The following is a 24,061-nucleotide window of genomic DNA, read 5'->3' as shown; positions in this document are numbered from 1 at the left end:
GAAATCTTATTACAAATTTCACCAAGCAACCAGTCATTCGACTAATAGTTGTGTTCGTTTCAGGGACTTAATTCAGGAGGCTATAATGGAGGGGTGTTTGAAGTTTGATGATGAGAAGAAGGAAATGAAAGTGGATGTTGATACTTTCAATGCGGATGCTAGTTTCATTGAACCATATTTCAGATTGAATATGGTTGGTATGTCTTACGACTTTGATGTGGCTCTAGATGATTTCGAGTCATAAGTTCGATCGGTATATCCTTGAGCAGGAGATGGCCTACTAGATTTCTTAGTATAACAAAAGATTAAAGATCAAGACGTATCTTTATGTCTACGATATAATGTTGTATTTGATGCTGAAGTTGCAGCAATTTTCGAGAAAGAGAGTATGAAGAAGGAGTTAGCTCATAGAGAGGAGCAAGCTCGTCAGAGGCAGCCAATTCGGCGTATAGAGAGTCAAAGTTTCAAGACCCCTCAGCCAATGTTGTTGCGCCGTTGAGCCGTTCCTAGGCTATAGGTGTCCAATGGATTTGGAATTGGCAAGAATTTCAGAATCGAGATGCTTTCTATCGGCGGAATCCACGGTGGAAACATCGAGGGCCTCCTCAAAACGAATATTCCCATTATCGTGGTTGAGCCAGAGGATACCCAAGGGGTAGAGGAAAGGGGCAACACCTTCAGTGCATTCCCGAATAGCTTTTCCTACTGATGGAGAGACATGCCCAAAGGGGAATCTTTCTCCTACAAAGTTGGAGAAAAGTAAGGCAATAGCTCATTCTTCAGGAGTTGATAAAGGTAAAGAGGATGATTTGGATGAGGAATACTTTGAAGAAGGAGATGATGAGATGGTTGGAACTATTTTGATTATTCCAACTAAGTTTTTGGGTGAGTATGAAGGTGACCCAAAAGAGGTCTTCGACATGGATACTGAAGAGGCTTTCCCTTTCATCTGATATGAAGATGAGCCAGGTTACTTCCTGAGGCCCATTGAAAAGTAGAAATCTCATCTCCGCCCACTCCATATTACTATTACTCTAAGTGGGATTAAAGTAAATAAAGTTTTTATTGGTGGAGGAGCAGTAATAAGCCTCTTACCAGAGAGGATGCTGATGAAGGTTGGAAAGCATCCTGATGACCTGGTTCCCACTAATATTACTGTAACAGACTTTAGTGGTTCTTCTACACTAACAAAAGGTCTTGTTACTTTGGGGGTGAAGGTTGGATCATCCGAACGAAACATTGTGTTCGTGGTGGTGCCATTAAAAGCAAGTTACAATGCTTTATTGGGGGCAAGATTGGATCCACGATGTTGGAGTTGTACTATCTACCGTGCATCAAAGTGTCCTTCTTTGGATAGAGGATGGCAAACCTAAAATTGTTAAGGCAGATTCGAATCTCTATGTAGAGCAATTGCATGTCAATTTCAGGATGTATAACCCTAAGTTGAAGCCTTTGAATATTGACAGGGCGTTGAATTCTTATAATTGCGAAGGTTGTTACTTGTCTTCGAAAGGTTTAACAGTAAAGCTGCGCCATCCACATTTGAATGTGAGCCCGACTGGCTAGGATTGTCTATCTTAAGGTTTGATGAAGGATTGCTCCATGGACCAGGTTCAGGATATTTCGGACTACCTGGTAACTTTAAATAATTATTTAAGTAATTTTCCTTATATAGAAAATAAAGGTGGTTCCTATAATGAGTAGAATCATTTAGGAATGCAAGTTCTTTTCTTAGTCGTAACAACTTGATGTCTTCGATTGAGTTTAGTCGTGGTTTTAGTTTTTCTTCTTTATATAATACAAGTGGTGTTTCAGGTCAAACTGCTGATTTAATAGCAGAGGTACATTGTGTTGAAAATCAAGTTGATGTTAATACAATAAATGATCAAGTTCATTCTATTTCTAATGAATCTGTTGATTTCTCTTTTGATTACATATATGATTTAGAACCTTTGGGTTTCGAAAAGCATTCAGTGAAAGATGATGAATATTTCAAAAGTTTTGAATCTCAGGATCCATTAGAGGAAATTAACTTAGGATCTCTTGAGAATGTTCGAATTACTTATATTTGCAAGGGTCTTGTAGATCCTTTTCGAACCGAACTTTTCCATCTTTTACATGAATTTAAAGATTGTTTTGCTTGGGATTATCATGAGATGCCTGGTCTCGATTGTTCTCTCATAGAACATCGATTAGCATTAAAACCAAATGCTCGACCTGTGAAGCAAACTCCACGTCGTTTCACTCTAGAAATCGATCAAAAGATTAATGAAGAAATAGAACGTTTGATTCAAGCGAAGTTTATTTGACCTGCATGGTATGTTGAATGGGTTTCGAATATTGTGCCTATAATGAAGAAAAATGGAAAACTACGGGTATGCATTGATTTTTGAGATTTGAATAATACTACTCCGAAGGATGAGTATTTTATGCCAATTGCAGATATGTTGATTGATTCTGCAGCGAAAAATGAAATTTTAAGTTTTATGGATATTCAGGATATAACCAAATCTTCATTGCAGAAGATGATGTGTCCAAAACTGCCTTTCGTTGTCTCGGGGCATTAGGCACATATGAATGGGTGGTTATGCCTTTCGGTTTGAAAAATGCTGGTGCAACTTACTAGCGGGCGATGAATGCTATATTTCATGAGTATATTTGGAGATTTATGAAAGTGTATATTGATGATGTAACAGTCAAATCGATTTCGGTGAATCAACACATTGATTACTTAAGAAAAGTATTTGTCACCATGAGGAAGAAAGGATTAAAGATGAATCCTGTAAAATGTGCCTTTGGTGTATCGGCTGAAAATTTCTTAGGTTTTGTTGTTCATAAAAAAGGAATTGCAATCGATAAAGGCAAGGCCGATGCAACATTAGCATTGTCTGCGCCAAAATCGAAAAAAGAGGTGCAATCTTTTCTGGAAAAAGTGAATTATCTCCGAAAGTTCATTTCGAATCGGGTAAGCCTGGAAGAATAAAAGAGTTACAGATGAATTTACAAAAAAACTCAATTGTGTGAACCAAAAACTGAACATTGCTATTACAAGAAGTGCAAACCCTTATGGACATCCTAATATTCTTGCAAAATTTATAGCCGGGCAATTAAGGAATATAGTCATTAAGGCATATTCTCAAGATACCTATATCTACAGCTGTAGCAATAGGTGCATGATTTGGTAATACTCCAATTTGTCCATTATTAGTGGACAAAATAACACCATTTGATTTCAAAGTGGCACAATCTAATTCAAAAATTTCACCCAATTGAGCACGTCTTAACATAATGACACCGAGCTCTTGTTGCAGCCCGTGCTATTAAATCCGCAGCTTTATTTAACTCGAGTGTTTAAACCTTTAGTAAAACTAAAGAATGATTCACAGTATGAATGGACAAACGAGCATCAACAAGCATTCGATTCAATAAAGGTTTATTTATCTAAGGCTTCGATTATGGCGAATGTTCGTCTACATGAGCTCTTAAAATTGTACATTGCAGCATCTATATACACAATTGGGTGTATGCTAACCCAAAATGATGAGAATGGGCATGAACGGGCAGTTTATTACCTTAGTCGAGTTCTAACTGATATCGAAACAAGGTATTTCCCGATAGAAAAATTGTGTTTGTCCCTATACTATACTTGTATGAAATTGAAATGTTATATGGTGGCTAAATTGGTGAAAGTTATAGCACAAACTGATCTCATCAAATATATGTTAAGTTTTTTGATGTTACGAGGACGTTTAGGGAAATGGATGCTAGCTTTGACAGAATTTGATTTACAATATGTCTCGGCCAAAGCTGTGAAGGTTCAGATCATTGCATATTTTCTAGTTGATAATTCAAATAATCTGAATAACCAGGCGGCAAATGTACTCGACATTAAAGTTAATTATTGGAAATTATATTTTGATGGATCGAAGCACAAAGATGGTGCAGGGGTTGAAATTCTTATTATCTCGCCAGAAGGGATTCCATCAGAATTCCTATTCGAGTTAAAATATCCTTGCTCGAATAATATGGCAGAATATGAAGCTTTAATTCTGGGTCTTGATATATTAATCGGTAAAGGGGCTTTGGAAGTCCAGATACTAGGGGATTCTCAGTTAGTCTTGAAGTAATTATCGAAGGCGTTTAAATGTAATAATGAGAAGTTGCAAAAATATTTGGCAATAGCTTGGGATATAGAATCGGCCCAAATTGGCTCAAATTGCTTCGAGATATATAATCGGCCCAGAAACTTTAAAGAAATTAGTTAGTATTCATCAAATTTTAGTGCCTGCAGATGAAAGGGAGGCTTTGTGTATAGGCGAATGGGAAGATAATGATTGGAGAAAGCCTATTGTTGAGTATCTAAAGAATCCCAATATCCTGGTTGAGAGAAAGATAAAATTGCAGGCAATGAATTTTGTCATAATAACTGACGAGTTGTATAAAAAAGGAATCGATGCAAGTTTGTCGAGGTGTCTCAGTCAAGATGATAAAGACATTGCTTTAGGTGAAGTCCATAAAGGGATATGTGGTGCTCATCAGGTTGGGAGGAAGATGAAATGGATGTTATATCGCAATCACGTGTATTGGCCATCTATGATCAAAGATTGTATCGAATATGCAAAGACGTTTCAGGAATGTCAAAAACATGGTTCGATCCAACAGATCCCAGCATCTGAGTTGCATTCAATAATAAAGCCATGACCATTTAGAGGTTGGGTTTTAGATCTGATTGGATTAATTCACCCTCTTTCATCGAAACAACATAAATTTATTTTGGATCTGATTTATTATTTCAGAAAGTGGGTTGAAGTAGTTCCTTTAATAGAAGTTGGTCAAAATGAAAAATTTGGGATTCCTCAGACATTGAGCACTAATCAAGGGACTATGTTTACTGGTCAGTGCATCAAAAATTTTACAGCTTCGAGGAATATCAATATGGTTACTTCAACCCCTATTATGCACAAGCCAATGTGCAATTTGAGGCAGCGAATAAGATTCTGATAGGTTTGATTAAAAAACAAATCGGAAATAGACCTCAAACTTGGCATAAAACGTTGAGTCAAGTACTATGGGCTTATCGAAATTCACCAAGAGGGTCGACAGGTACGTCGCCTTATAAATTAGTTTATGGTCATGATGTTGTGCTCCCATTGGAAATCAATTTGAATACTTTGAGGGTATCAAAACAGAATGACTTGCTAGTCGATGATTATTAGAATGCTATGTTTGATGAGTTAAATGAATTAGACTCAGAGTAAATATTGGCACTTGAGAATATGATTCGACAAAAAGAAGGTGTTGCTTGAAATTATAATTGTTGAATAAGAGAAAAGTGCTTCAGTATAGGCAAGTTGGTTTTGAAAGTTATTTTGCCAATAGAAAAGAAATTGAGATTTTTTGGCAAATGGTCCCATATTTTGGAAGATCCTTTCCAAGTGATAGGATTATATTCGGGAAATGCATACCGAATCAAAGATATCGAGTCGAGAAATATAATTAACTCGGTTAACAGAAAGTACTTAAAGCAATATTATTGTTTGCTAAATTAAAGTCAAAATGCATACGTTCGAAAGAAAGGAAAACCATTACAAATACTGAAATCAAAGGTGAAGAAATGTGAGGCGCAATGGGGTTTGCCAAGTCTGAGCGTAGTTTTACCCTTTCATTGTCCAGAACTGAAAGTGCCTCAGCATGCCTAAATTTTTCATATTGGGCCTTGTTGAGTTGTTTCTCACATTCTTCTTGTTTGGCCTCATTAGAAATGATTTCTTGGATGAGTTGGTGTTGCTCTTGCTGGGCAGTAGCTAGAGGTGTAGCTATATCAGCTCTTCTCTTCCAAATTCTAGCAAGCTTGTCATTAATTTGAGCCAGTTCTGCTTCAAGTTTGTTCTCTTCTTTATCATAGTGGGCTTGGATAGATATAGCTTGAGAGATTCTCAAATCAAACTCTTCACGGCAAGCTTTGATTGGTTGAAGAGCTGCAATATAACTTTCTGCTTCAGTTCTGATTTTAGCCTCTTCTTCTTTGATTTCTTGGAGTTTTTCCTGAGTAGCTACGCTCTTATTGGCAATTTGTTTGAATTGATGGACTATGGCAGAATGTGGGGTTGGAGCCAGAAGTTCAAAAGTAGAGTTTAAAAGATCGGACAAAAGCTTGTTGAGGACTGCATCATTAATCCAGTCAATAGGTGGATGGTCTAAGAGTTTGAGGAGTGATAGAAGTTGTTCTCGAGCATTAACATTTAGTTCGGATGGAGGACCAGATGTAGAAGGACCAAGTAGTATAAGGACAGAAATAGGTACTTCGTCTTCTTGGATAGCTTGATTTAGGATGGAGACCAAGTTGGCCAGGGTAGCACTTATAGGTTCAATAGAAACACCCAAATTTCCAGATCCTTGACCAAGGGGAGTTTGAAATTCAGCTTATTGGGGAGGACTGGAGGTTCTCTGAGGAGAAAGAAAGGTTTCCAAGACTTTGGATGAAGGAGAATCTGAAGCAGTAGTTTTACCGACTCGAGAGAGAGAGAGTCAGAGTCAGGGGCTATCTGGTATTCAGCAGAAAGTGTAGCTTGGTTGGTTGGAGAGACATATCCAAGGATCCGAGTCTGTGTCGGAGAGTGCTGAGTGTGCTCTTTTGTTAAGTCAATTACCTGTGTCCCAGTCGTAACTGGAAAAGCGACTTGGAGAGGTTGAACAGACTCTATGGCTTAGATTGATGAGTGAGATGTGGTTTGTCCTAGATCTTGTTGTTGTTGTTGTGTTGTGGTTGATCTGGTGCCAAAGATGAGGTGATTGATTGTGCAGTAGTTACGGGCTAAAATACAAGGTATATCATTGTAAGTTGAAGTTTATTTTAACTCAATCGAAATATGTAAGTGAAAATGATATAAGGTTATCGGAATGGGCCTTGTTCTTCGAATCAATTGTGAGCCTGAATCTAAATCAATTGTATCCTTCGATTGTGAGGATGCAGCAAGGATGTGCTGAATAGACTGCTCACTTTCATCAGAGCTCTCACTTGACGATGACAACGGTAACTAAATGAAAGTTGACATTAAAAGGGTTGTAAGTAAATATGATTATCAAAGAATTTCAAATTAGAAATAATCATATAAATATAGTTACCTTCCTAGAAGTTTTCGAGGGTGTCTGTCGACTTTTCCTTAATGATTGGCGCGAAGAAGCTATGGTTTCAGCTTTTCTTTTTTGAGTTCTTCTTGGAGAACCCTCAGCGGCAGGGGCCGTTTGAACAGCAGGGTGCTTGATCTCCTCTAAGGTACGACTGTACCTAGAGTAGTAAGTAGTCCACCAATCGAAGCAAGACTTGGTGATGTATGAGCTTCGATCGTAAACCAGGAAATTATAGCCCTCTTTTTGTTTTTGATTTTTTAAGAGGCAAATATCAAGCTCTTTCTGAGAAGTCAAGGTAATATGACAAATGGACCGCTGTTTCGGGGAAGTGGAGTTGGGATAGCTTGTGATAATCTAAGTTGCCTGGCTGTGTAATGAGGGGGCATGCAGAGTTATCTTGGAACGTTCTTTTTTGTGTTGAGGTAACCCTATAGGAATCACTTGTACAGCCAGTAAATTGGCCTAATTCTTGTTAGCAAGTTCATTTTTTTCAGCATCATTGGGGAAGATGAGGCATTCGAGCTAGGCAGGACCGCAATTTTGACCCAAAAAGGGGGTGAAATTGAGGTCCTCATTGTGAAAGTCTTTATAAAAATGGAAGAGAGAAAAAGCAACCCAAAATCGGTCTTCATCCGATTGTGTTTCTGGGAAGTCTGGCTTGAAATCAGCTAGTCGAAAGCCTTCGATGTGCTGTTTATCGGTGGCACCACCTCCAGGCTTTATCATATATTTTTAAAAAATGGATTAAGCCATAGTTGGAGAAGCCAAAGAGGGCCACCTGTACTGATTAAGTAATTGTTTCGAAGATAATTTACAAACTGGCAAAGTTCTTCGAAAATATGCCCTAGAAGAAGCTTGTCCAAATTAAGATTGTTTCCTTCATGAAGCAGAGTAGCAAAAGGAAGGAAAAGTTTTGACATTTGGACACTTCGGGAGCAGAAGAGGACTGCATTTAGCCAATAAAACAGAAAGACTACATGTTCATCATCTGTAACAGTAGTGCCTTCTGCACCCATGTGATGAACAATAAAGTCACTGTAAGAATTTGTAGGGGCAATGTTATATTGTTGTCTGGGTTGCATGTCAGAGGTGAAGGCTGGAGGACTTATCGGGAGTCCTGTAATAGCAGCTACGTCCAAAAGAGACATACCAGTCATTCCACAAGGAAGGTGGAAATTGTTGGTAGTCCTATTCCAAAAGAAGGTTACAACTCCAATCATCCAAGGGAGCATTAAAAGTGAGAAATGGGAGAGTCTCAGAAGGTCCTGGATCCCGAGAGCCCCCCAAGTGGCGCGTTTTGTGGGAGCAAGGCGCTCGTACCAGGCCGTGAAGTCAGTCCCTCGAGCATTAATCTTTGGGTTATTCCTGAAGGGGTTTTGGCTGATAAAGAAAGAGATATCGAGGTCTTGGTTGATCAACAAATCTTCCCCTTGAGTACTAGGGAAGACAGGTAGTTTCCTGTTCGCCCTTTTTAGGTTTTTGATAGGTTCAATGAAACAATGGACATCTCCACCTACCGTGAAGGGAATTAGGATTCCAGGATCATTGGTTTGAAGGTGTGGGTTGTCAATGACTTCATCACTGACTTGATTCAACATTGAGAAAGTTTCAAAAAGACGAAAACGTCGAATTTAAAGGGGATTTCACTGTAGTTGTTATCACAAATGGAATTCAAAAGAAAAGAAGGTAACTTTGTGAAGAAGGCGAAGTGGTGGAGAGAGAAAGTGCAAATCGTGGGAGACGTGTCAAATGGGTCAATTTTAATGGGGAAGTTAAATGGTAATTATTGTTAATTCAGGAGATTGAAGATTGAATTTAGATTAAGTGTTTTATCTTCCAAGAAACGATTTCGAAGACAAACACATTAATCCAAGGGGGCAATTTGTTAGTCGAAAAATATTTTCGACTAGGATAAGCTAATTTGAAATATTGAAAAGATAATTGGAATGGAAGCCGATGTCGAAAAAGTGCACGTGCAGGCATTAATTGGGAGTTACTCGACACAGACTCGATATTGGACACCTTATTAAATCGAGCAAGCATGGTCGAGCAAGCATTTGAATGAGAAATCAAGTCGGAGTTCGAAAGGAAAATCAGACGGTTACATTGAGGAGAGAAGTTGAAGGCTTTCACCATGTGAAGAATTTATGGGTAACGTTTATTAGCAAAGGAGCGGGAACGGTTACCTAAGAGTGCGCATACATGACAGCACCGTGCCATTAATGACCGGTTACAGAAGTAGACTATAAATATTAGAAAGCTTTAGGAAATAAGGGTTGGAACTTTGCTTCAAAAATTACTCACGCACACTCACATCCCAGAGACTTTATGAGTCTACTTCGAGTTAATTCTCTGTAGGGTTCCTTCCACATGTCTTTATTTTTCATTTAAATTTCCTGTAAATTTTATCTTTCAAGCAAGTTTATTTTTCAAGCAAATTTATGTTTCAAGCAAATGATTATTTTTTGAATGCAATTTATATTCCAGTACCTTTAATTTTCATGCCCAAAGTCCTTTGACACAGTCGAAGGCACCTTTACTGCTTTAAATTTTAACGCAACCTTTTTCGATTTCAGTCAATTTACTCTTCGAATGCTTTGTTTTTCACTTCTTTTATTCTTTTACAAATTTTAACTTACCTTTTATTTCAATACTCGTCTAATTCGAGACACTTTGATACACTTATAGAAAACTGGTACCTGCAAAAGAGTAGGTTTCGCTCCCAAACTATTAGAATTGAACCACCATCGATTTGCTAAAAATTGACAACCAATACTTTCATAGCTAACAACCAATACTTTCATAGCTAACAACTGAACAAAGGGATGTTTAAGATGAAATCCTTATAGCTAGTAGCTCAGCAAATACGGATATAGTGGTATAGAAAAAAAATTTATATGGAAGACTCTATTAGCTGCTATTAGATCAAAAGGCGAAATTGTGTTAACTGTTGTTTCAATTGGTATAACATCTGTTTTATTACCTGGAGGAAGAAATGCTCATTCCAAGTCTGCTATTCCTTTGACTCTTGATGGATACCCAACCTGCAATATAAAATAGGGAAGTTTTAGTTAAATTTATTTCAAAAGCAAAACTAATCATTGGGATGAAGCTCCTATGATGAATAAGTTTTGTTTTAAAATATTAGATAGAATAATGAGAGATTTACTATGATTCCATAGTGAATTAAGCATGACGCTACCATTTGGAGGAAAAGCATTTAACTTTGGTGAAGATTTCAAACAAATTTTTCCAGTAATTTCAAAAGGAATTAGACAAGAAATTGTTAATGCTTCAAGAAACGCATATTATCTACGGGGTCATTATAAAGTGTTGAAGTTAACTCAAAATATGTGATTAAAGGCTAAGGCTACTAGTCAACATGAAAATACTGAAGAGCTCAAGAGTTTTTCAAAATGGATTTTAGATTTAGGTAATGGAAAACTAGGTGAAACTAATGATGGGTTTAGTTTAGTTGCTATACTTCAAGAACCTTTAATCACTAATTACATTGATCCGATTGAAGCAATTGCTCACACTATTTATAGTGACTATCTATATAACTCTACAAATTTGTGCCATTTAGAAGGTTGAGCAATTTTAGTTCCAACTATTAATGTTGTTGAAGAAGTGAATAATTACATGCTTTCCTTGAATAAAAAATGATGCCAAAACATACTTGAGTTCTGATTCCCTGCTTTGAAGAAGGAAATAATAACATTTATACTAGCATGCATACTCCAAAACTTTTAGCAACATTAATATTCTAGATTTCCAAATCATGAATTGTAATTCAAGCAAGATTATTCTATTATGTTTATCAGAAATATTGATCATTCTGCCAAGTTATGTAACGAAACTAAATTAATCATTACAACATTTAAAAACAAGGTCATTGAAGCAAAGATCTCATTAGAGAACAACACTGGTCAAAAGATTTACATTCCTAGGATGAGATTGACTCCATCAGATAATAGATTGTCATTCAAATTCCAACGCAAGCAATTTTCTTTAATGCTCTCTTATGCCATTACTAGCAAGAATAAGCTCAAAATTCTTATATATCATGATAACTCAACCAACTGCATTGAACAAACAATATAATTTATCATGAAATATTTAGAAATATTTGATTTCATCTGCAATTCTCAATATCAACCTACTCCATCGGTATTGGTACAACTAACTAAATTGTTTTTATCATACTAATTGTTTAGGAATTAAATAACTTATTTCAGCAGTTTTATATTCTACTATAAAAATTTTATTACCAAAACTATGAAAAAATGTTCCATTATAAAAATAAATCATTTTTCTAATAATGTTAACTTTTGATATTTTCAGGATTTAGAACAAGACTCAAGAGGAAGAAAAAATTTTCTCTATGTGAATTTGTATTTTTACACTTTGTATTTTGTTTTTTATTAGGCATACTATCTAAACTTATAAACTTTAGTATGTTATCAAAATACCTTGAATGCATAGTTGTAAATTGAAATTATTATCTCTTAATGTTTCTCTTTTTTTTTCAATAATTAGCTTTTATTTTTCCTACAAATTCAATTACCATGATTCTTGCCGATTATTCAGAGCGTTCGCGCATCGTGCGGGGGCACTACTAGTATATTTTTAGTCTCTAATATTAATAATTTTGTTCAAAAATATTTTTAACGTTTAATTTTATTCATTTTTTTCATTAATGTTAAATACCCATACTTAGCAAAGCTTCCTAGCTTTCTTTCTCAACTGATATGAAGCAATATCTATCAAAAATGAATATACTAAACATAGATAATCCTATTTTTTGGGGTAATTTAAGGAAAAACATGATTAAGTGAGAATTAATACTCAAAATGTCCTCTGAAAATAGATCCCTAACTCAATTTGGCTCCTCAATTTTTAATTGTCCCAAATTGTATTATGAAACTTTAAGACGTGACTCAAGTATAATTCTATTTTAATAGACTATAATTTATAATTTAAATATAGACCATATATATTTATATAACTTCAAGGTGGATAATGTGACTAATTGAAAAGCCAAATGTAAAAAGATTGGTTAAAACATACAGCAAAATTGCTGGACAAAGCTCCTTTGGCAGCACCATAATGAAAATTGGCCACATCTCTTGAATGTTGTTATATATATCTTGTTAGAAATAGAATATGCCTTAGAACAATATATGATCGATTCAATTCAATTTTACCCTAAGAAATTTTATTTTAATGCGCAAGAGTGCGTATACAATGAAGCTACAAAATAAAGTAAACCAAAACAAGAGTTATGTGAATTATAGAAAGGAAATTAAAATATATGATCAACAACGACATCAATGTTAAATCAAAATTCAAATGATAAAATTGCGCGAACAATACTCAAAACTAGGGACTTAAAAAAAAATAGAACAGTTACTAAATGCCACTGTTACAAAAATCAAAAGCTTTGAATAAAACAAAGCGAGAATTAAAAAAAAAAAGCTTTATATCCCGTGTGTACTATCCACTCGTAATTGGAGGGTACTAGTGGTGGATTGCCACTACCATCCTTGCCATTGCTTGTCACAAAGCGAGCTAGAGGGGGTAAATGGACACTACTAGATTAGCCATTCTGCATCCATTGCATAAACGCATGAATCTGTCTCAAAACTATGGATTTCAAATATAAAATTTAGGCAAAAAAAAGGTTAAAATGGATGGCTTTATTTGGTAAAAGCAATAACATATGATCTATCCGGTACTAGATTGGGGAATACCGTAAAATAAAAAAATAACACTACTTATTAGCTATAACCACTAAATTTGTGTTCATACTCTAACCCATAAATATTTCCAAGGCTAAAATGAATAACGGCCCACTTAAGAGGACTGACCTCATTCACTCTTACCCGACCTCATAGAGGTCAGATATGGCGACAGCAGTACAATCATACTTATCTAAATAAGTAATCAACTCCTAAGATATCTCTTACTTGTCTAGAAGGGATATCTCAACAACTCCCCTAGAAAAAGAGAATGATCATTCATCATCAAAGGTGGAACTACTCTAAAATGTGGTTATTTATTCTACTATAAATACATTGACACCCTCAGGTATATTTAGAACCCAATTTATTAAAAATTTGCATAAAACCCTTGCTAATTTAAGCATCGGAGTCTTTTGCAGGTACCAGCCTCTACCTCCTCACGAGGAACTGGACGGCGGCACCTCGACACCAATAGAAGTTAGACGCTGCCAAAAGGAGTTTGGACCTTACGTTTAGGCCGAAAAGCAACCCAGTTTCAGGTAACCCTTAAAGTATTGGCGCCGTTGCCAGGGACACCTGGAGGTCTACACCTAATCATGGCAGAAAATCAGTTTGAAGACAGTTATACGGCATCTGAATCAGAACCAGAATCTCATAATGATGACCAAGCACTCATGATACCTCCATGACATAATATATTGAGTGGTCCTAATGGGGAAGGAACATTGAAAAATCCTCCACCTAGGAGAATCAATTCAAAAATACATTCTCCAGAGAATGAAGAGCTCCCGCATCCAACCGAGATCATGGGATGAGACTCGTACACGGGGCACCATGGCCAATTAGAGCAACTTGAATAGGAGATCAAGCGACAAAGAGAAGTTGAAAGAGATTTGCGAAAGGAGGTACACTGAAGAAGAGAGTTAAAAGAAAAGCTCTCGAAACTAGAGGTTGATCTTCGAAGTCTGAGAAACCGTGCGGATTGGGAGAAAAGCCCTTTTGGAGGAGAAGATCCATTCATAGAAGAGATCATGCGGGCTAATTTCACCAGGAATTTTAAAAGCCCTGACATGGACCTTTATAACGGAATGACCGACCAAAGACACTACCTGAGTAAGTTTAAATGTCTGATGTACCTGGCCAAAGCGTTTGATGTGATCCATTTCAAGGCTTTCCCAACGACATTAACCAAAGCGGTGATGAAGTGGTTTGATAGCTTACCACTTAGGTCAGTAACTTGTTTTGACGATCTAGTAAAGAAGTTCCTTACCAGATTCTCAATTCAAAAGGACAAAGTCAAGCATGCTCCAAATCTCTTAGGGGTTAAACAAGAAATCAGGAAAACTCTCCGAGCTTATATGAAAATGTTCAACAAAGCTTGTTTGGAGATTCAATATTTACCAACAGAAGTAGTGATAATGGGTTTGGTTAACAGCCACAGGGAAGGGCCATTTTCTCAATCTATATCTAAGCGACATCCGACCTCTCTATACGAAGTACAAGAACGGGCGAAAAAGTACATCAATATGGAGAAAAATTCTCAACTCAGAGAGTCCAAAGCAAACCCTTCTTTATCAAGTTCAAGATAAAGATAAAGAAGCAAAGAAAAAGGATGAATACAACTTGGACAAGCCTATCATAATTACACCATGCTCTGAGTTTCTCTTGTCGATATTTATAGAGAGATTTGCCACACTGAAAATCTCCTACCCTCTCTTCCTATCAAGAACAAGAAAGCTGGAAGTTGGACATAATACTGTGAGTATCACAAACTATATGAGAATTCCATGAATGATTGCTATGACTTGAAAAATATAATAGAAAAACTGACCAGAGAAGGTCGGTTAGAAAGATATCTTGCAGAGAGATTGGACGATCCAAAAAAAAGGAAGAGTGGTGATAAATACAGGGGTTGACGAGATTGGCCACCACAAACCCTTGAAAGGCATATCCACGTGATAGTTGGAGGATTTGCTGGAAAATGGATAACCAAGTCTTCCTATAAAAGGCATAAAAAAGAAGTTTATCAAGTCGGTGAAGAATGCGAAGGTTTCGATTTACCCACAATCTCATTCACCAAAGAAAACATTAAAGGAGAAACCCCAGGGCATGATGATCTGGCTGTGAACATAAAGATACTTACCAATGCAAATCTCTGCAGAACTCTGGTAGATCAGGGGTGTTCAGCCGACATCTTATTCCAACCTACTTTTGACAAGCTAGGACTAGAAGAGAGAAAATTAATAACCTATCCTGATAATCTTTTCAGGTTAGGAGACACATCCATCCGACTTCTCGACTTCATCTCCTTGCATAACACTTTTGGTAAAGGGTTTATATCCAGAACTTTGAATTTAGACTACATTGTGGTCAACATGACATCAGCATATAATGCATTAATAGGTCAAAAAATCTTGAACCGACTAGCTACGGTTGTTTTCATTCCTCATCTCAACATGAAATTCCCGACTTCAGAAGGAATTGCTACCATATGAGGAGATTAGAGGCTGGCATGAAAATGCTATAACGAGAGCTTGAATTCACAGAAAAGTATTAAAGGAAATGAAGTTAACACCATTGAATTGGGTGGTGTCCGAGCTCGAGAAGGACTACGACCTCAACCTGGTGAAAACACCAAAGAGGTTCAAATCAGAGATCTGGCAGAGAAAACAAGCATAGGAGCTAACCTGGATAAATAAAGAATTAAAAACAGATCTCGTTAAACTCTTAAAACAAAACTCTAACCTCTTTGCTTGGAAAACCTCCGACATGCTTGGGATACACCCCAACCTCATGACCTGTTCAACAAAGACGACAAAAGCTCGGTTCTTAAAGAGCACAAGTCGCGGAAGAAAAAGTACTAGCTTTATTAGAAACTGGATTCATAAGAGAGGTGAAATACCCTTTGTGGTTGGCTAATATGGTACTCGTGAAAAAACCGAACGGAAAGTGAAAAATGTGTGTCGATTATACCGACATCAATAAAGCCTGTCCTAAAGACCCGTACCCACTTCCCAACATTTAATACCTTGGTAGATTTAGTTTTAGGATATCGATACTTGTCTTCTATGGATGCATATTCGGGGTACAATCAAATTCTGATGTATAAGTCGGACCAAGAAAATACCTCATTCATCACCCAAAGGCCAACTATTGTTATATAATAATGCCTTTTAGATTAAAAAATGCTGGAGCCACCTATCAACGGCTAATGCATAAGGTGTTTTCATCCCACCTTGGTAAGCTGATAGAAATCTACGTTGATGACATGTTTGTCAAAATAAAGGAAGATGCCACCCTCTTGTCCGACTTGTCTGAAGTATTCAACACAACTATAGAACATGGGATGAGACTACATTCCCCAAAATGTACTTTTGTAGTAGAAGTCGGGAAGTTCCTAAACTTCATGCTCACTCAAAGGGCCATTGAAGCCAATCTAAACAAATGCAAAGCAATTCTCAAGATGAAAAGCCCGACCTATCTCAAGGAAGTTCAACAATTAAATGAAAGGCTAGCGCCCTATCCATATTCTTATCATGATTAGCGCTGAAGTCTCTACTCCTGTTCTCAATACTTAAGAAATTATGCAAATTTGAATGGACTCAAGAATGCGAGGAAATTTTTCAAGACTTCAAAAACATCTTTAGTCAGCCACCAATACTCACCCGACCTATTCCAAGGGAAGAACTCGTGTTGTACTTAGTAGTTGCAAGTAGAGTCATAGCCTTAGCTTTAGTCTGAGAAGATAAGAACGGGCAACAACTGATTTATTTTATTAGCAAGGCTTTACAAGGGACAAAACTAAATTATCAGAAAATAGGGAAGTTCGCGTATGCCCTCGTGCTTACTTCTAGAAGGTTTTGACCTTATTTCCAAACTCATACCACAAAAGTCCGAGCTAATCAACCCATGAAGCATATCCTCCAAAAGACAGACACTGTAGGTCGAATGCTATAATAGGAGATAGAATTACCTGAATTCAACTTAAGGTATGAGACTTGGACAGCAATAAAATCCCAATACCTCGTCAACTTCGTAGCCGAGTACACCGAAACCCAAAGAAGTCTTACAATTTGGAATTTATATGTGGATGAATCATCCAATAAAATTAGAAGTGGAGTAGAAGTCGTTCTGGAGAGTGAAGAAGGAACTGGGATAGAGCTTTCATTAAAATTCAAGTTTTTGGCCTCCAATCAAGCATAGTACAAAGCATTACCTTGTGGCTTGAAACTAGCCAAAGAGATCGGGGCAATAAAGTTGATTATGTTTAGTGATTCTCAAGTGGTAACCTCTCAAGTCAATGGACCTATTAGGCTAAAAATTCTAACATGAAGAGGTATTTAGAAGAAACACTAGAACAATTAGCTCAATTTCCGAAGACAAAGGTCCGACATATAGCTCAGGAGTGCAATATCTGAGTTGACGCCCTCTTCAAGTTGGCCAGCAACAAGTCAGGGGCAACAATACAAGGTTGTCAAACTCGCGAGTCTAAGTAAACTCGTACGAGTTTACCTATTACAAAAAATTTTCAAAATATATATATCATTTAAAATTAACAATATCAAATTTAAAGCACATAATAAACTAAAGTAGTAGCACACAAGTATTTTAGAACACAAGTTCAAATCCATTACAATTATATTTATGTAATTAGTATAACATACAACACACACAACTAAAAGTTCTAAACTTCTAATAAACTTAAATTGAAATCCTCTAATATCTTCATCTTCCATGACATCAATAACATCTTCATCGTCTTCATCAAAATCATCATTTATCATTTTCTTTAAACAACATTCTCAGATATTGGTACCTAAAGCAAGAATATCAAATAATCAAATTATCAATGTTGTCCCTAAATAAACACTATCACCCTAATTTAGTTATCAATTATATGTTGTTATTAACTTTTCATTTTCTATGTTATCCCTAAATAACAACTGTGAACATTGAAGTTGAACCATAATCAAAGCACTGTAATTTACTAACTGCCTAAATCTTTAAACTACATAAAAGGCAAGCAATAAAATTTAGAAAAAAAACCTGAATGGAACAAACCACAACAGCTATCTGTAAACCTAGAGATGCAGCACAATTATGTTCGTGTAGTGCAGAGATGGAGTCACGATGCAAACCCAGAGAGTGAGAAACGGTGAGCAACAGCGAAGCACAATAGAGGTAAGAGGAGCAAGCCAAAACGGCACTGCAGCGGAGTTATGCACGAACGGTGGATGAACGAACGGACGGTGCACGAACAAACCACGACAGCACGATGGACTGTAGAGCTGCAGACGACACGACAAACAGTGACAATGAGACGAACGAACCAGTGCGGTGGATGGCAGAGGCTCCTAGTGCATCAAATCAAAATCCAGTGATGGTAAAGAGAAGCAGAGCACTGAGAGGAGAGAGTAGAGAGCAACGTACGACTGTTCGGGGACGCAAGCAACCGACGGCGAACAGCGGTGAAAATTGAAGAGTGAAAAAACTACGGAGAGGGAGAAAGCTGAGAGAATAGTGATTAGGGATTTAGTCATTTAGGGTTATGTGTTACTGGATTAGTATAACATATAACGTTATTCTTTTTTTTTTTGGGCCGAAGTCACGTCATTTTTTGCCAAAACCAGCACTGAAAGCAAACTCGCAAACTCGCTCTCAAACTCGTGATTTTGACCGAGTTTACACGATTCTACCGATTCTACCCGAGTCTACTAAAAAATGAGTTTGTATCCGAGTTAACTCAATTTCACTACCTAAACTCGTAAACTTGTACGAGTTTACGAGTTAACTCGAGAGTTTGACAACAATGCAACAATAGAAGCTTGATCCGAGAAATTCTCCACACACCATTAGTGGCCAAAAAAGTCGAGAAAAGTCGGGTACAATGGCTAGCTCAAAGTTTAGAAAGTGAATGCCTTTGGTGATGATTATGCTGAGAAAGTAGATGGGAATTTTCAGGTGTTTGCCTTGAGAGATGCTGGTGATTTGGCGGAGAATGCCACGGCCTATGTGAACTTAGAACCCTGTAATCATTTTCGGAAGGACTCCACCTTGCACTGAAGTTTTAATCAAAGCCAAAGTGAAAAAAGTGGTGGCTGGGATGGTAGATCCAAATCCCCTTGTGGAATCTAAAGGGTTGGCTAGATTGAGAGATGCAGGTATTGAAGTTGTTGTCAGTGTAGAGGAAGAGTTATGCAAGAGCCTTAACGAGGACATTGTTCATCGCATGTTAACCGGAAAACCTCTCCTTACATTGAGGTAATTTAATCCTCTTCTTGCTTATCATCAATGGTTTTGGTTCTACTTTTCTAGAGTTGAATCTAGGTAGAATTAATTCTGCAAAACAGATTATGATATAAAAGTGATTTATATTTGGTAGTTTCTCTGAAAGCTATTGTAAAAAAATTGATTCCTTCAAAAATCAATTCTAGAATTGTTTCTAGCCCGTCCAAACATGTTTCCGAACACACTCATTCAGGCACGTTTGTTCTGTTGGTGCACATTGAAATTTTGGTTTTTAGCATATAATGATATGCATTTCATAGCATTGCCTTTTCTGCTTTGCAGATATTCTCTTTCTGTCAAAGGGAATTTTTTGAACTTACTTGGGGATGGAGTTACAGAACGTGGTGGATATTATTCACGTTTATTACAAGAATATGATGCAGTGATACTTTCCTCTTCCTTATTCAGTGGGAACATATCCATACCTGCTGCATCTCAAGAACCTGGAGCAAATCAGCCGCTTCGGATTGTAATACATAAGGATTCTAGTTCTTCAAACAAAATTCTGCTTGCTGTCAATGAAGTTACTGATAAAGTGAGACTTTTTACAGATGATGGACCAGCAACCGTTCCAGAACTGGCCAAAAATGGAATCGAAACCGTCATTTTGGATCAGCATAATTGGCTACTTTACACGCTACACAGAAACACACCGTGAAAGTAGCAAAATAAGACATTGAGGAAAAGAACAATTACCAAACTAAGAAGCATTGAGGAAATAAGACACAGAATCAAGTAGCAAGCATTCAACCAATTCACATTATAATTAAGGTATCTATAAAATGATCTCTTTGGATTCGTATCCATCCTAGACCAACAAAGAACGGGTCGCAACCCACAACCACACCAATGTGAAACCTTCCTATCTCTAACATGATGTGCATTCCTCACCCAACTACCATGCGAACGAGATCTACTAGAGCTCCCAGAAGCTTTCCTACTTCTCCCCAACATCCTCCCCAAAACACCAGAAATGACTTCAATTTGGGAGATGTGGGACTCTTGCTAGGTTTTTATGTTCAAATCGTTAGGAGCTAAATTGATGCCTCTAAGATTTTGGCCACATCATATAACCGTTGAAAGTACCAAGTGTCAACTAAATGTGCCATATCATTTCTCCGGTGACGGAGATACTAAAGAGCCAACTTTGAGTTACACCTTCAAGTTTCGGGGATACAATGAGTCAATTGGAAATTGGAAGGCCTAATTGAGTCAGGGGTCCAATTTGATGGGCCATTTTGAGTATTAACTCATTAAGTGATCATATATAATTCCTTCCTATTAATTGTGCTAAAAACATTAACATTGATAAAAAGAAATAAACTTCTATTAACAGTTAGGAAGAAAGCTGTGTAATATCAGATAAATTGCATCAATCTCAAATTACAACAGTGATATAATCAAATTTCAAGCTCCAATTAGCATATCGAGAGATTAGTTGTAATTGTTTTCTGTTAAACATTACTATATGCATCATTGCCAATTTTGATGGTATAACCCGTGTGCACATATAAATGTTTAATAAAGAATTGAACCAGAAAATATCAAAACTTATTGAGCTTTATCACTATCCCTTACATGTATATGCAAGCTTCATTTCTTTTACTCCTTGTTTGTGGTTGGGATCATATTCTGCTAGTGTATTCCAAGGAGTGAATGAAAGGCCATCATGTCCAGACGCAAACAGTTCCATTCTTGTCAGCTGAAGCTAGGGGTTTCCCCATTCCACTCCACTTACAACACAGAACAGAAGAACTGTGTTCCTTCAGAGTACTGACAATATCGCCTTTAGATATCGACCAAATATAGACAGAACCATCAGCAGATCCAGCAGCAACATGATTGTCATCTGGGCTAATACAGGAGCGACTCCAATTAGAAGCCACTCTGTTACCTGAGGCTCTCAGAGTGCCGCAAACTTCCAATGATCGCACATCAAACAAATTATGCAAGTTATCCCTTCCACTGGTCAATACAACATTTCCATTTCTAGAAAGGGATATTGATGTGACAGCAAGTGAATGTGCAGCAACCTCACTAAGTAGCTTGCCGGTCTGAATGTCCCATAGCCGAAGATTACCATCAACATGTCCAGAAAATATGGTCTGCCCATCCATGCTGAAGGAAAGAGCATTGCAGTTGCTGTGGAAAATGATTGTGTTAGTGCAGTAGCCTTTCATCAAGTCCCAAACTTTTATAGTACGATCATAAGCCGCACTGACAACATGACGACTTGAAACCTTGCTAACATCAACAGCACAAACTTTTTCGGTGTGGCCAGTAAGGGTATGACGGACTCGGCCTGAATTGAGATCCCAAACATACAAGTTGTTTGAGCTGCTTGCAGCAATGACAGATCGATTATCATGGGTGATAGTGAGATCTAACACAGAACAAAGGCAGCCATGAAGATTAGAACTTACAGTTCCTGTATTTGTATCCCACACTTTAACAGACCTATCCTGTCCCCCAGTGATCAATCTACTAGAATTATACTCAAACAATATGGCAGCACAACCACCTTCATGTGCATTGAGCCTGTATTTACATGTGGAAGGGATATTCGACTCTAAAAAGAATTCAGCACCTTCTTCGCTTCGACGAACTATGCCATCCACCTGCTGCCTAGCAAGTTGTTCTAAACCACTGGCTTTTAGCCGCTGAACCATGTCTTCATACAGCGCATTAGCCTACATACAGTAATATATTATTAGCTGAATTGACAAAAAGCAAGGACTTAGAATCATAGAGCAACCAGAATTAATTTGATTTCTATACATTTTAACTCCTTTAAAAGAAAATAAACTACTGGAAGAGGTTCAAATTTCAAGCAATTGGAAAGTAAGTTAAAAAGTACATGCAATGTATACATGACATTTAGCACAAATTTGACAGTGTGACATCATGACATAGTATAATCTTGAGTATCAGGTCATGCCAAAGTCATATTCATCCTCATAGAGTGTGTACAGCAATACTGAATATCTAATGCCATAAAGTACATATGACGAATAGGAAGATATTGTATTGTACCTCATTGAGGCGTTCAGCATCCTTCATCTTTTCTAACATCCAACGATCAATCAACATCTTATTTTCAGCTTCGGCTTTGTTGGCTTTGGTAGTCATCTGCTCTAGTTGTGCTTTGAGTTCCGAATTCTCACTCATAACCAATTCAAGAGCCTTAATCTTTTGTTCCAAGTCCAACTTTAATTGAGAGCGCTCTTCCCTGCAAAGTTAAGCAGTGATCAATTTCTACAACAGCACAACTTATAAGAAGAAAATAAGGTATCAATGGCTGTTAAAACAAGGAAGAAATATCGCGCGCAACCTCACTTCGGTCAACTCCTTTTGCATTTCGGCAATTGCAGTTTCTTTCACCTGGACCGAAGCTTTCAAAGCTCTAGACTCGGCTACTTCGACAACAAGCTGCTCGGACAGCCGAGACTGAGCTTTGTAGCATTGCTGAAGTTCTAACTGAAGACTCTCTGCTTTCTCTTTCCACTCAGAACCCTTCAAAAGGCACACAAACAAATACATAACCAAATTCAACTTCACAAAATCACTCAAACAATTAAACGCACACAGGACACAATCCAAGCAACAAAATTAACAGACAAATGCTGTGCTTATAATTGTGAATTATCAAAAGTCAACAACTTTTCAGAGCTGTTACTGAACAATATGTAAAATATAACTAGGGATAGGAAATTCGAAATTGCAATTCACTCTATGACCAATTCAAGAATCCCTAATATAAGCATTAATAATAAAATTGTTTAAAGTGAGTAATTTGAGAAAGGGGAAGAGGGACCTGGGAAGCGATGGGTCTTGAGAGAGCTTCAAAAGCGGGGCGATGAGCGGCTTCTTCGAGCAAATGCCGCTTCCGTAGAGCCTTCAAAGCGTTCTTGATCGCATCGTTCGCGATTTCTTCTTGCGACTTGCAAGTTTTTGCCATTGCTGGGAAAAAATCCAAACGCCAAATTAGCCAATCACCACTTTCTGTTAGGATCAAGAAAATATTAATACGAGGCAGGAATTTTACAATTTTGGGGTTGTTAAAATGGTTATATAATAGTTTCAGTCTTTCAGATGGTGACCACGAAGGATTTTACATTTTAGAACAGAGACGTGAAAGAAATTGTAGTCCAGGGTCCTAATGGAAGGGCATTTTCGGAATAGTGCGAATATTGTAGGATGAACAATATTGAACATCACCCAAGGCCTACTAGGCCCACAACAGTAGCACTAGAGCTACTACACCCCTAAGCCTTCACATTTTTTTTTTTAACTCAAGGGTCTTAAGAGCACTTAATGAATGCATATAACCAAAAACAACAGATAGGATCATGCATGTTTTTTAAAATGATTCCGTGGGCAGTCGAGGCCTGGGTCAAATGGCAATTTTATTTGCCTCCCATTGAGTTGTACCGGGTTCAAATCTTAGTGGAAGAATATTGAATTATTTGTGTGTACTCTCATGTAGTGTGTGAGTAGATTGTGTGAGTGTGTAATATATAGGTGTAATGTTTAGGATTGGAAGCTATCCAATCCACTTAGACAAAAAAAAATGAATGATTTCCTAAATGAATAGGACCATCCAATCCACTTAGACAAAAAAAAATGATTTCCTAGATGAATAGGACCAAATGATCGACGACGACCACGACGATAGTAAGAATAATTTATTAATGACCTTCATTGCAGAAGTTTAATTTATTTTCTGAAACCATAAAAATATTTTTGAAAAATATAAGTGTTGATAAAAATATTCAAATATGAAAAAAAAATTTCTCTAACCAACGAGAACTCAATATTTATTGAATTTCTAAAAATAAAAGAACTTTTTTTTGAGAAAATGAATAATGTAATCAATCAATAGTTATATTTTAAAATTC

At 37.1% G+C, this 24,061-nt stretch overlaps 2 protein-coding genes and 1 pseudogene across 4 annotated transcripts; 2 read left to right on the top strand and 1 right to left on the bottom strand.

Annotated features, from left to right (window-relative positions):
* The first annotated feature begins 1,103 nt into the window (after positions 1-1,103).
* LOC140182882 (uncharacterized) lies at positions 1,104-4,127 on the top strand. Its single transcript, XM_072230670.1, has 6 exons — positions 1,104-1,363; positions 1,514-1,635; positions 1,816-2,283; positions 2,499-2,612; positions 2,697-2,965; positions 3,312-4,127. The coding sequence occupies exons 1-6, from the start codon at positions 1,104-1,106 to the stop codon at positions 4,125-4,127; spliced, it is 2,049 nt and encodes a 682-aa protein (XP_072086771.1).
* A 14,023-nt stretch (positions 4,128-18,150) lies between these two features.
* LOC112726759 (riboflavin biosynthesis protein PYRD, chloroplastic-like) lies at positions 18,151-19,821 on the top strand (annotated as a pseudogene).
* Positions 19,387-23,455, bottom strand: LOC112804105 (autophagy-related protein 16). Of its 3 annotated transcripts, none has more exons than XR_003202738.3 (5): positions 22,978-23,455; positions 22,495-22,676; positions 22,197-22,392; positions 20,742-21,853; positions 19,387-19,800 (listed from the first exon to the last, which is right to left on the bottom strand). XR_003202738.3 is itself a non-coding variant. In XM_025847522.3 (4 exons), the coding sequence occupies exons 1-4, from the start codon at positions 23,119-23,121 to the stop codon at positions 20,831-20,833; spliced, it is 1,545 nt and encodes a 514-aa protein (XP_025703307.1). In that variant the 5' UTR covers positions 23,122-23,455; the 3' UTR covers positions 20,561-20,830. The 3 variants fall into 3 exon arrangements, 1 of the variants encoding a protein (XP_025703307.1); XR_003818642.2 differs by having other exon boundaries at positions 19,387-19,740; XM_025847522.3 differs by lacking the exon at positions 19,387-19,800 and having other exon boundaries at positions 20,561-21,853.
* Positions 23,456-24,061: the final 606 nt, after the last annotated feature.

Source organism: Arachis hypogaea, chromosome 1 (assembly GCF_003086295.3).
Source record: "Arachis hypogaea cultivar Tifrunner chromosome 1, arahy.Tifrunner.gnm2.J5K5, whole genome shotgun sequence".
Lineage (NCBI taxonomy): Eukaryota > Viridiplantae > Streptophyta > Magnoliopsida > Fabales > Fabaceae > Arachis > Arachis hypogaea.
The sequence above is the reverse complement of the archived record's forward strand: the minus strand, read 5'-3'. Positions and strand labels throughout refer to the sequence as shown.

Bases quoted from the DNA above. Each gene is read 5' to 3' on its own strand.
- LOC140182882 (XM_072230670.1), top strand. From the start codon at position 1,104: ATGCTGATGAAGGTTGGAAAGCATCCTGATGACCTGGTTCCCACTAAT. The intron at 2,284-2,498 runs GTTTGATTCAAG...ATGGATATTCAG, and splicing joins GATTAATGAAGAAATAGAAC to GATATAACCAAATCTTCATT. The intron at 2,613-2,696 runs GTGCAACTTACT...ATGATGTAACAG, and splicing joins TTTCGGTTTGAAAAATGCTG to TCAAATCGATTTCGGTGAAT.
- LOC112804105 (XM_025847522.3), bottom strand. From the start codon at position 23,121: ATGGCAAAAACTTGCAAGTCGCAAGAAGAAATCGCGAACGATGCGATC. The intron at 22,677-22,977 runs GTCCCTCTTCCC...TGCCTTTTGAAG, and splicing joins CAAGACCCATCGCTTCCCAG to GGTTCTGAGTGGAAAGAGAA. The intron at 21,854-22,196 runs GTACAATACAAT...TACTGTATGTAG, and splicing joins ATGCTGAACGCCTCAATGAG to GCTAATGCGCTGTATGAAGA.